We start from the raw sequence: 13,030 nt of genomic DNA on the forward strand, positions 1-13,030 counted from the left end.
AATGCTGATCATGAAAATAGCTCAAAAGACAAAGACTAAACAATTAATAGCCTTTGGTGACTAAGGCTGTGTGGTCAGTTTGTGGGTGGTATCAGAAATATTAGAAACCTCAAGATGTACGGATCAGCTCTGTCTGAGGGCCAGAAGCAAATTAACACCATTATTCTTTTCACATGGCTGCAGCACTCTATACAGGACAATTGTACAAGCATTGAGAGAAACAGCAATGGAAGCAGGCCATTCAGCCCACTGAGACTGTGCAAACACTTTTCTACATTCACCAATGCACTGAGTGGCCAATTAAACAAGCTGCAAGTCTTCGGGACGGTGGGAAGTGACTCACTTGAAAAGAGGGGGGAATGTGGAAGCTCCAGACAGGCAACAGTTGAGGACAACCAGGTCTCTGTTGGTTGTGAGGTAGTGGCTGTATGAGCTGTGCCACCGTGCTGCTCTTTAGGGACGGCTTTTCTGGCAAAGAGGCATGGAAAGGCCAGTCTGCCGGAAAACAGGAAGGATCAGCCAGCACCCTACCTGTAACAGATAGCTTTCACACTCCTTGGTTACTGACTTCTGCTCCAGAACATCAGGTGGGACTCAGTAGACAGGATGCACCTCACCCAGAAGGGTATCCTCCAGTTCTGTTCTGCAACTCCTCTGCACTCCCTCTCCCAACCTTTCTACCTTAGGTTACAGGGAAAAACCACATCAACCATCAATAACCAGTTCCCCCAATAGGAATTATGAGTCACCTTCACTTCCTGCTGAGATTCCAGAACCCAGACTCAGATATGGTAAAGGAGCTCCAAATAAGGTCAAGTTAAGGCAGATGATGATACTAAAGGTCGATAATGTCATCATCGTGCAGACATCATGAGGTTTCAAACTCTGACTCCATGGTCGAGAATTTAATCAACCAATTCAGCCCGCCCACAGTTGGACTATCAATGGAAGAAAACCTTATGATCCTATGAGCTTTTTCCAACTAAACTCAAAATGAGAAATAATTGCAAGGCATTGAGAGATGCATTCTTTCAAAATCCTGTTCCAATAATACCAAAAAAAAAATCACAGGGGTGTCAAAGTTTCAACCAACCAACACATGCTGACAGCACCTACTGCTTCTTGTGGTCCTAAGCAAGCTCTTACGATCCAGTGCAGTTGGCTCCTTTCTGCAGCTCCCATATTTGTATCTCACAGAAACTGAGAGCAAGAGGCAAGTGGACCTAATCATAAATGTCTCTAACTAAACTCTTGTTTTATAATCCCAATGTTCTCAGGACATGCAATCTCATGCTTTCCCTGTTCTTCTAGCTTGGCCTGCAGCACAGACAATGAATAGTCTGGTGGTCTATGCATGCCAAACTAAAGTACTATTTCAGGTAAATGGCACAGCAGTAGATACCATCTCAAAAACACATGGCACCCAACTTCATTCCTGACATTGGGTGCGATGAAGAGTTTGCACCTTGTCCCTGTGATTGTGTGGCTTTCCAACAGGTGTTCAGGCTTCTTCCCCCAGGGCATGCAAGGAAGCTAATGTAAGTTGTCCCTGGTGTGTGGACTACTGGCAGAACCTGGGAAGAGGGCGCTGTAGGGAATGGGACTGATCTGTGAGCTGGCTTAGGCGCAGTGGGTTGAAATGAACTCCCTTGGCACACGCAAATAAGAAAAGGAGGAACTTTGTTTTAAGAAAGCCAGCCCACAAATCTGCTGAAAGAAAAGTGTGGCAAACTGAGTGGTGCTGGAAATGTTCAATGAAGAACTCACCCAAGGCCACCAGACCTGACAAGATGCTGGCTGCAAACTTTGGTTTAATGACCAGCAAGTGTAAAGTACGTTGCTTCTGACCTTATTCATGATGTGTACAGTAAATACAGACAGGACACTTTTTGCCTATGTTTATTGTACCTTTTGGTACACTACGTGCCCTGTAATGTACCCATGTTGCTCGTGTTTCCTTGTGAAACAATGCACCTGTGAAGAGAGGCTACGGTCATTAGTGCATCATCATGTGTCTCTTTCCTGACCGACTTGCAGCACATCATTAGTGATTAAATCTAATTTATACCATTTAAAGTGGAGATGGACTGGACGTTATCCCACATGCCTTGGCAGATTCCTCGAAGAAAAGATAGCTAACTGACAACCGCAAGGATCAGGAGTTTAGGGCCCTGTTAAGCCGGGCACAGAGATGGTCCTCCAGCTGTAGTGTGCAGAAGCAATGAAACACTGGAGAGGCACAACCATAGATACTTCACCTTCACCCAGGAAGTAAGGTGCTGGCCTTACCCGAGTGACCATTCAAGGTCAAACAGCCAGGCATGGGGCAGGGATGAGATAGTGCTGCCCTGCCTTCTGAACCACTGTCAGATGTCTTTATATAACTGGATAGCTTGCTGGGTCATATTATCAGGCAGTTCTAATCTTTGATTGATGCCAGACAAGGATGCAAGTCAGCTCCACTGAAGTGCTTGAGTGGGATCTCCCAACAATCTACAGCAACACTGTGGCTAGATTTCAAAGTACCTCATTACTAAAAAAAACACAAACATTCTACAAAGTACAAGAAAAATATTAATGATAGTTTCCTTTTTCTTTCCAATTTCCCAGAACTTTTACCAAATTACAATTCTGAAACTGGTTTGATGGGTTATCCAGAGTGCTACTGCCCCTCTGGCTCTGTTAAGACATGCTCCTCATTAGATTAATAACTGGGGGAAAATGTTACATACTTGATGAGCCCATCTTCCATGTAGAGGTCAGCATAAAAGGACTGGTCATCGTTGACAATCCGGCCTCCTTTGATCAACAGTCGGTCACTCTAGGGATTGGAAACACAGGAGTTATTACCAGCTCATCAGTAAAAATACAAGTCAACTGACATCAAGTTTTAGCCAAAAACTTAAGTTCTGCAGTCAAAGTTTCATCTTGGGGCTGTTCAACTCCTTTGAAAGAGGACACAACACAAATACTCAGAATGTTTAGGATGCTCCTACATTCTCCAAGGATCACAAGCAATTTCCCAGGCATTGCTGCAAGCCACCCAGCAACAGGACTGGGCTTTTAAAGGCAGCTCTTACTATTTGTACACCATTACCTTAGCAATATAAATACTGGTTGGGAAGCATCTCTCACAGCCAAGATCAATTCAAATAGTGCACAGTCATTTCCTTCAAAGTTTCCCTTCAAAAATCATACTCCATGAAAAGAATGGAAACCGACAGTACACCTGATTTGCAATCTGCATTCAATTCTTTACAATACTTCAGATGTATTTAAATTTGGACGAGCAAGGTTTTACCACTAATGTTAATCGGCCACTTGTAGGCATAGCTGAAATATTGAATCTGCACCCCATCTCCCCTTTTACCAAAAATGTGGTGCAAATACATTAATCAGTCTATATGTACAAAACAGACAGAAGGACAATCTACTTGCACCTTTTAATTGCAATAATAATTTAGTTCCTTGATTTATATGCAAAGAAATATCAGTTGAGCAAGGAATAAGCAGTATTTCTTTATTGCTCCCACAGGATACAATGTTTATTATGAAGTCTTTAGATTCCAGCTTTAGTTTTAAGCAGGTTATAAAAGGTCTGCTCTGATGTATATATTAAACCAGTCACTTTGCCTTTGATTGATGTGCCAACTTCAAGGAGTCTCTTGGTCTGATGAGTCCAGCAAGAGAACAGGATTTGCCTATAAAACACAGCACAGACATTGTGGAAAATACAAGGCTAAAAAACCGATGACAGCACCAAGCAAACATATACATTAGTGGTCTCTGTACGTGGCACAGTGAAGTATGAGACACATCAAAGTAACACATGGCATGGTCAACTTCCATGAAAGCATTTCGTTTTTATTTTAAATGGAGGAACAGGACATAAAACAGTTGGCTGATTAGGAACAGGATTTAACTACCCGAACTCCTGAAGCTTGCTCCATCATTAATTTAGATCAGAGTACAGCATGCCTCTATTGGGCCAGCCCTCCCCCCACTCACTTCGCTCAGACACAAGAGCTGCAGCTGCACACTGAAAATCTCTCCAGAGGACACACTCTGCCTCCGTAGCTCGCTCTCTTCCTAAACTTTCAAGTTCCCTCTGACTACGACACACCCACGATCCTGCATAAACTGACCAGCATTACAGATTCTTTCATGCACTCTCTCAAGGGCACTCCTCCTGAGCAGCAACAGTCCCCAGCTGCTCCAATACCCACCCAAATGGCTGACTTTCGACTGCAATCCAAATGCATTAACCACAACACTAGTTTAGGCAGTGGACGACAACCAACTCCCTCGGAGTTGTCTATCATACAACACCATTTAATCTGTCAAACATACTCCATTATTTATTTAGATAGCAGCTAATGGTCTTTTAACCTTTAATATCCATGCCCAGCAAAATCTACCAGTTTCATATTTCTAATCAACCCCTCTGCAGGTAAAATAACTTGGGGAGAAAGGTGCAGATAACTAATACTTCTTTTGGAAAAACTAGCTTTAATGAGAAGATGGCGGCGTGACGGCAGCGCGCGCGGCCACTTCGGTGGTGATGTCTGTTATCTGTCAAGTAGGGGACCGTGCACAATCCTGATTTGATGGAGACGGACGTGAGAGCACGGAGGAACATCTGGAAAACTTCTGAAATGCCCGCTTCGCTGCCGCTGCTACTGTGTGGTAACCGGAAACTCCAGAGCAGAACGCCCCGAAATCCTCGGCTTTGCGTGTTTCAGTGGGCGGGGCAAGGTCAAAGGCACTCAGGAGGCTGTATCGGAGAGGCTGGTCGGAAGCTTGAAGTTTTCAGACGGATGAACTCAGTGTCGGCTGGGGTCGGCTGCTTCCAAGGCATCGGCAAGTTGACGGTGCCTGGAGGTTTATGGCAGGGAGTTTCTCCCTTTTGCCGCCTGCTATCGGGGACTCGGGAGTCGATCGACTCGGGGACTTTTGAGATTTTATTTACCGTGCCCATGGTTTGTTCTTCATCAAATTATGGTATTGCTTTGCACTGCTGTAACTATATGTTATAATTATGTGGTTCTGTCAGTGTTAGTCTTTGGTTTGTCCTGTTTTCTGTGATGTCACTCCAGAGAAACATTGTATCACCTCTTAATGCATGTATTCATTTCTAAATAACAATGAAATGAGTGAGTGTTCTCATAATCTAAAATTTAGATTACGCTTCCTGTACTAGACTCTTCAAAGACTAGAATTTCTATCTACCTTCTAGATCCTTTAATCATCTTAAAAACTTCGTGCACTACCTTTTGTTTCATTACTACCAGCAATTTCAGGCCAGCCCAGCACTGCAATTTCTCATCCTGATGCCAGCTCATCAAAAACCATCAGATGAAAAGAGAGCAGCAGGTTCAAAGGAAGGTGGAAAGATCCTGCTGGTGTTAGGTAGCATCACTTTCAATGACTAAAAGAGCCACAACCCACTATTGTCACCAAAAGTCTAAATTAAAAGCAACCTTGGCATGAAGTATGAAAAAAGTCAAAAACACTCAGAATAAGAATCCAAACTCCGCAACAGGTGCCAAATCTGTAAATAATCCAACACACACGTGGTTGAAGCCTACTGAAAGACACAAGGAATTAATAACAATAATATTTTTGGAGCACTTTTCATACAAATGATGAAGTTCAAAGTGCTTTACAATGGGATAAAGTGCAAACATGAAAATAAAAGACAAAAAGGATGTTAGTTAAAATCAAGGTTAAATAAATAGGTTTTGAGCTGATGGTTAAAAAGTGCCAAGTGAGGTTGCATCCTTTATAAACACAAGAGATTCTGCAGATATTGGAAATCCAGAGCAACACACACACACAAAAAATGCTGGAGGAACTCAGTAGGTCAGGCAGCATCTATAGCAATAAACAAACAGTTGCCAAGATACTTCTTCAGGACTGGAAAGGAAGGGGGAAGATGCCAGATTTAAAAAAAGTGGGTGGTGGGGGAGAAGCAGAAGGATAGCTAGAAGGTGATAGGTTGAACCAGGTAGGTGGGAAAGGTAAAGGGCAGGAGAGGAAGAAATCCAATAGGAGGGGAGAGTGGACCATGGGAGAAAGAGAAGGAGAAAGGTAGCTGGAGGTAATAAACATCCCTTATGGTTTTAGCCATTGAATTCCACAGTTTAGGAATGTAGTTCAAAAAAGGCTGACCAATTATCTTTTGTGGGAGATTGTTTAAATTTAAGAGACTGGCAGAAGACCACCTGAGAGCTCGAGCAGCATTATAAAATAAAAGTGATTCTGTGATGTACTCCAGTCTCAGACCACTGAGAGCTTTATGGATAAGAGAAATTTAAAATCAATCCTAAAAGATACAGAAAACCAATGCAGTGTAGCTAGGATGGGAGTGATGTGCTCCCTCATCCTGACTTTAGTTAAAATTTTCACCGTGGCGTTTTGAAGGAATTGAAGTTTGTCAACAGATTGCTTTGGGATGCCAGGAAAAAGTGCATTGTAGTAATCTAGTCTACTTGACATAAAGGTGTGAATTAGATTTTCAGCATCATTGTGTGACAGAAATGGATGTGCTGTATAGAGAATAGTGATGAATACAATGTCTATACTGGTGCTCCAGTTTCCTGTCACATGCTAATAAAGTGCGTTTGTCAGGTTACCTGGCCACTGTAACTTGTTCCTAGTGTATACACCTGGTAGAAATGACTTGCTGGAAAGTTGATATGACTTGTTGGGCTGAATGGCCCACTTCCTTTCCACAGCTCTCTGCAACTCTGACAAGTTGTGAACTTGCCAAAGTTTGTTCGACACACTTTTATTTAATTTACTGAATCACACTTTCAAACATTAGGAGCAATACATTTTTCAAAACAGGAGGACAGTTTTGGAATGCACACAGGGAGCCATTTACTCAGTGACATCAAGTCTAAAAACAGTACTTGACTACTGCCGCTTTGAATTAGAATTGCATGTGCTGGAAATGTGAAGTTAGAATAAGGTGGCATGGTAGTTTAACACTCCAGCATCATCATGCTGGGAGGTGGCTTATTACAATGGATGCTGTGTTTGTGCTGCCAAGCTGCAATATCCAGACCACAACTTGACAGCAGCTATTCCAGTTAACAGTTGATTAGTTTGGACTAGGGAGTGCAACAGAATGAGTGAGTGTGTTTGCATCAACATTTGGTGATCATTACGCGGTAAAAGCTTAGATTCCTCTTTGTTCTCTCCCCAAATATTCCCACGAAAATAAGCAGGCAAGCCCGAAAGAACTGTTAATAGTTTGAACCTTATTACAAGACCAAAACCTGCTTACTAATACACATGGCAGTAACAAAACACACACACAAAAAAAATCAGAAATTGATTGCCCATTAGCTGGTCAAATTCTGACTATTGGCCTCAATCTTTACACACAGACCTGACTTTTCCATTGCTGTACAATGCCACGTATTGTGAAAAGAACAGAGTACGGAGAACACTTCCCTGTTCAAGATACAGCAGACTCCTCTGACAAGAGAAAAGTTAAGTAGCAATATAAAGGGTCATTAGTGATACAACTCACTGTTAGTGAGCTAGCCACATATCAAAGACCTGAATCTGGAGCTTCAAATCAGAGTCCCAGAAGTGTTAGTCATTAACACTTTTCAAGCCTGATCAAAATTCAGCCTTAATTAGGTTTAGGTTCTAAAACTGATGCAAAAGAAAAGTCAGTTGTAAGAGCTTTGTGGCCTAGTAACAGTGGGGTGCACCAAGTGCTTCAGGCCTTCAGAACCACAGGAGTTGTACATCCACAAGCAGAACAAGAAGCATCAGCAACAGATGAAGCTTTGTGCTATAAAAATTCTGTCTGTAATGCTTCTGGAGATGCTGTAAGCTGCATTGATCAGCTCATGCTGATGGAGGTTTATAGACTCGGTCTCTGACTGCAGCTTAATTGAGTTAATTAAAAGATGGGTACAGCTGCACACAATGAATAGCCAGTCCTGTTCCTTCACTCCCCTCCCCCTTCCCTTTCATCCACAAACACTCATCCCCTGCACACTCGCTTCTGCAAAACACGGGCAGGGAGCTTCAAGGCCAGTTGCCATCTATGGCTCCAGCAATAATAATGCTGCACACAGTGCTTCTTTGCTTGAAGCCACCTTAAGGAACTTTGCTTGTTGGCTGTAGAGACACAATCCATTTTATTTTGCCGACAGGATTTAAAATCCAACCATTTTGAGATTGTTTTTAGATGTGACAATAGAACAACATTCACTCAATCTTCTTGTTCATAATTATTGCAATGTTCCCATAAATTTAACATTTTCATCTTTATAAAGAAATCCTTTCTTAGCCTTGCTCTTCCCCATCTTGTTCATCCAACACTGGATCCTACACGTTTCTCTCTTCCCTGGCAGCCAATACTGAAGCTATGGAATTTCTCTGCCAAAGCTCTCCTCTAAGGTCCAAGCTCTTCAGCTATGTTTTTCATCAGCATCCTTAATATCACATCCTTCGACTGGAAATCAAATGCTATTTGGTTTAATCTTCTCCTGATTTTGTTCTTGTAACGAATGGTTTGGTCAAAATGTGAAATGTCACTGCACTGTTATGTAGCCTTGAAACAGTTATTAGTCAAAACACTTAATCGAGGGCAGGATGGCATTTATATACTCCGGAACAAGTATACACAGGTTTTGGTGTGGATGGAACACTAACCTTGGTCAGCATGCTATCTTGGACTTCACAGCCACACAGCAAAGACATTTCTTGTCTATGTCCAGTATGGTTGACCTTCTAAGACTGTGCCCTCTGTTTCTAAACTTTTCAGCCAGAGGAGAAAACAACCTCTCAAGAGTTTTACTGCATTAAAAGGAAACTTGCATGATATAACAACTCTCAGAACTACCAAAGAACTCCCCAAATATATTTGTAGATTCTGGTATAAAGTGAGGAATCCAGCAGTCAATTTGCACAGAGCAAGCTCCCACTAACTTCCAAGAGGACCACAATCTTGTTGTGGTTTGAAGCCTTGTGTCTTTCAATGACCCAAAGTTATTTTGGTTGCAGTCAAGGCATTATGCTTTGGCTCTTGGTAGGATCACCCATACCAAACAGGTCAAAGGGTAGAGGCTAGACTAAGAGTGGTCCATCGGCCCTCCAGGTTTGGGGGTTCAGCTCACGGCTAACAACCCTGACTGGTAAATCAAAATTGATACAAAAACAGCAATGATCTACAACTGGAGTGTGACAGTATTCCTGAGTCTCCACCCAAGACTTGCTTGACTGACAGCAGTTAAAAGCAAGAGGAAGCTACCAACATGATGAAAGAAGCCCTGAACACCACCAGAGATGAAGGACTTTCATTGCTGCCAGTGGGATCAGTGTTGGGGCCTCTTCTTTTCACATTGTACATCAACGATTTGGATTATGGAATAGAGGGCTTTGTGGCTAAGTTTGCTGACCATACAAAGAGAGGTGGAGGGGCTGGTAGTGCTGAGGAAACGGAGAGTCTGCAGAGAGACTTGGATAGATTGGAAGAATGGGCAGAGAAGTGGCAAATGAAATACAATGTTGGAAAGTGTATGGTTATGCACTTTGGCAGAAAAAATAAACAGGCAGACTATTATTTAAATCGGGAAAGAATTCAAAGTTCTGAGATGCAACAGGACTTGGGAGTCCTCGTACAGGATTCCCTTAAAGTTAACCTCCAGGTTGAGTCGGTAGTGAAGAAGGCGAATGCAATGTTGGCATTCATTTCTAGAGGAATAGAGTATAGGAGCAGGGATGTGATGTTGAGGCTCTATAAGGCGCTGGTGAGACCTCACTTGGAGTACTGTGGGCAGTTTTGGTCTCCTTATTTAAGAAAGGATGTGCTGACGTTGGAGAGGGTACAGAGAAGATTCACTAGAATGATTCCGGGAGTGAGAGGGTTAACATATGAGGAACGTTTGTCCGCTCTTGGACTATTCCTTGGAGTTTAGAAGAATGAGGGGAGACCTCATAGAAACATTTCGAATGTTAAAAGGCATGGACAGAGTGGATGTGGCAAAGTTGTTTCCCATGATGGGGGAGTCTAGTACGAGAGGGCATGACTTCAGGATTGAAAGGCGCCCTTTCAGAACAGAAATGCGAAAAATTTTTTTAGTCAGAGGGTGGTGAATCTATGGAATTTGTTGCCACGGGCAGCAGTGGAGGCCAAGTCATTGGGTGTCTTTAAGGCAGAGATTGATAGGTATCTGAGTAGCCAGGGCATCAAAGGTTATGGTGAGAAGGCGGGGCAGTGGGACTAAATAGGATAAAATGGATCAGCTCATGATAAAATGGCGGAGCAGACTCGATGGGCCGAAATGCCTACTTCTGCTCCTTTGTCTTATGGTGCAATGGGCAGTAACACAAACTCCCACTAATAGCTGGGCAACAATGATTAGATACTCCAAAGAAAGAGTAATAAGTATTGCCAAGAATTACCTTGCTGTTCAAAATGGTGCCAACTCAGTGTATGAACACTTCTGAAAGGGAAAACTTTCCTCCATAGGCTTAAACTGGGATTAGCTGCTCATTGTAACTGAAGAGAACTCAATTTACTCGTCGTTTAGAAATTGGCAATACTAACAACGTAATGTACACACGGCCCCCGTGTTCAATTGTATGAAGACCAGCCCAAATCCTAACCTCAGCCGTTATGGCACGGGGTAAGATGGAGTCTACCAAAGCATCAGGTGAAGGGAAAATTAATAACCTGTAAGCAGGGAGCCGCAAGGCTGATCAAGCATTTTTGAGCCAGTAACATTGTAGGCAGCACTAGGATAGTGGGCACATGGACAGAAATCACAGCAGCACCTTCTATTGTCCTTTCTCCCTTCCAAAGAAAAGGCCACTTCCTGCTCAGGACGAGTTCCAAACACTAAGATGCAACTTACATCAGGGAATATAAATTGTTCGTTTTTATGGAGCATGTATAGATCAACCTTCATTTAATAAATGCAGTAAAAAGTGAGATGATCAGATCTTCATCCAGGGTTCAATATTTTAAAAACTTTACATTCATCCAAGCAATTAAATGATCAACCAAAGCAAAACAGTCAGTAAAAGTTGCTCAGCCTACAGGTACCTTCCATAAAGAGATTGTTCCCCACCTAACCACAGGTTCATAATGCATCCCACCCATACATTATGTTAAGAAAAAAATACTGTAAAAAAACAATGCTTTCTTAACATGGTGCCTGCGAATAACACACCCAAGGGCGATATCCTCCAGATGGTTCATGAATTTAATTATTTCACGCCTTCTTTTTCTTTCAAATGTGATTCTGCTCCTGTGGGAGCTTGTGATTCAGCACTTGTGCTCTCCGTTTTAGCGGTGTGTTTTCGGGCCATTTGAGCAATCTGCCACTTCGCTGTCTTTGAGCGGGTTCTGTGAGGCTTCAAGTGAAGCCTGCGGCCTCAAAGCCAAGAAGCCTGGAGATAGGGCGCAGCCCATGATCGACTCCATTTCTTGCCGACCTCGCCAATTGAAGCGCTGAGGAAGATTGAGATCATTGAGGCGAGCGAATGACTGGTCAGTACCTTCTACCAGCCTTTCATTTGCTGCATATCTGAGTTCAAATGCTCTCTCCCTCTCTCTCGATGCTATCAGAGGATGGTACCTGAGTTCTGGATCTTGGACAAGGTTTAATCGACACAGTTTGTGGACTGGACTCTGTAGTTCACGTTAAGATATCTTTCTGGTCACTTTTTTTTTGCTGCTATTTTGGGCAATTTTGAATTGGGGCGACCTGGAGATAACAAACACTGAGCTGAACTGAACGTGCATAGACTCCTTTGATTTTGCGCTTTATTTTCTTGTGGTTTTCACTTTTTTTGTTGCCATTTGTGCGTTTTGTTTGCACATGTTGGGAGGGGATGATGTTTCTCTCTGCTTCGTGGCTGTACGTGGGGAAGACGAATCTCAGGGTTGAATACTGCATTCATACTTCCATAATAAATGTACTTCGAATCTTTGTGCCTACAGTTAACCATAGAACGTACTCTGCTGCATCTCCAACATGAATGGGCAGAACACCAAGGGATATCAAATGTGATCATGAAGAGAAGTCACCAGTGAATTTATATCCCACACAAAGCCGCATATTACTTAAGCAGAGAGGTAGCCTGACAGATGGCCATTTGCGTTCCCATGTATTCAAAGGTTTTGTAAGTAAAACTGGAAAAGAAACAGATGCAAATAAAATAATGAAAGACTTCTATCGAGCCAGGCAATTTACTCAGCAGAAGTCTCAATTAGATGATCATTACTAAGCTAATTCAGTCCTTATGCACCCCTTCGTTACACATGCTGAAAATGCTGAACCTTGTGACAATCCTTACCAGCCTAAAGCAATCAGTTTTTCATCAGCCTTACCATATGGAAATTTGAAGACCATGCCAATTTCTCCGTAGCACGCAAAATAAACCCAGACGTGCAAATATTCACTGTCAACATAGTGACCTCAACATCGGTTAAAGAGGATAGCAAAATCGCTGGAAGTTCAGCAAACTCCTCATACATCTCAAATCTACCATGCAACTTAGCAAAGAACAAAGACAGGCATACAATGCTGAGAACAAGCTGCAGGAGAAACCCAGTCAGGCAGCATCTGCAAAGGGAAAGGAAGGTTGACCTCTCATTTCAAGACCATACATTAGGGCATCAATATTTTGGGTTAAGCTTTCCTTGCCCTCTATAGATGCTGGTTGACCCACTGAGTTCCTCTGGCAATTAGCACTTTTGCACTCGATTCCAGTATCTTCATGCATACAATGCTTAACAGTAAAGCACCGTACAGCAAAAAATAATCCTGGAATTGTGGAGGAAACAGGTTGCTGCTATGGTGAAATATTCTGGATTCATGGATGGCTGGGCAGGGCAAACATAATAACTAACAGGCATTTAGGGTTAAGTTTACTGCTTTTTAATTTTAGCTGCAATCCTTCATGTGCAAGTCCAAGGAGAAAGTCCATATTCTCCATATACTGACACAACGCCTCAAGATCGAAAGCAATGGTGTAAACCATACAACCAAAATAG

At 42.6% G+C, this 13,030-nt stretch overlaps 1 protein-coding gene across 3 annotated transcripts in view; it reads right to left on the bottom strand.

Moving 5' to 3' along the window:
• Positions 1 to 13,030, bottom strand: part of LOC140200358 (dihydropyrimidinase-related protein 3-like) — a 225,229-nt gene that overhangs the window by 130,273 nt on the left and 81,926 nt on the right. For all 3 annotated transcript variants that reach the window (XM_072263576.1, XM_072263577.1, XM_072263579.1), the window contains exon 2: positions 2,733 to 2,821. In XM_072263576.1, the coding sequence (XP_072119677.1) occupies positions 2,733 to 2,821 (89 nt within the window). The remainder of the gene's footprint in view (positions 1 to 2,732; positions 2,822 to 13,030) is intronic.

The sequence above is a fragment of the Mobula birostris genome, chromosome 7, assembly GCF_030028105.1.
Source record: "Mobula birostris isolate sMobBir1 chromosome 7, sMobBir1.hap1, whole genome shotgun sequence".
In the NCBI taxonomy this organism is placed as follows: domain Eukaryota; kingdom Metazoa; phylum Chordata; class Chondrichthyes; order Myliobatiformes; family Myliobatidae; genus Mobula; species Mobula birostris.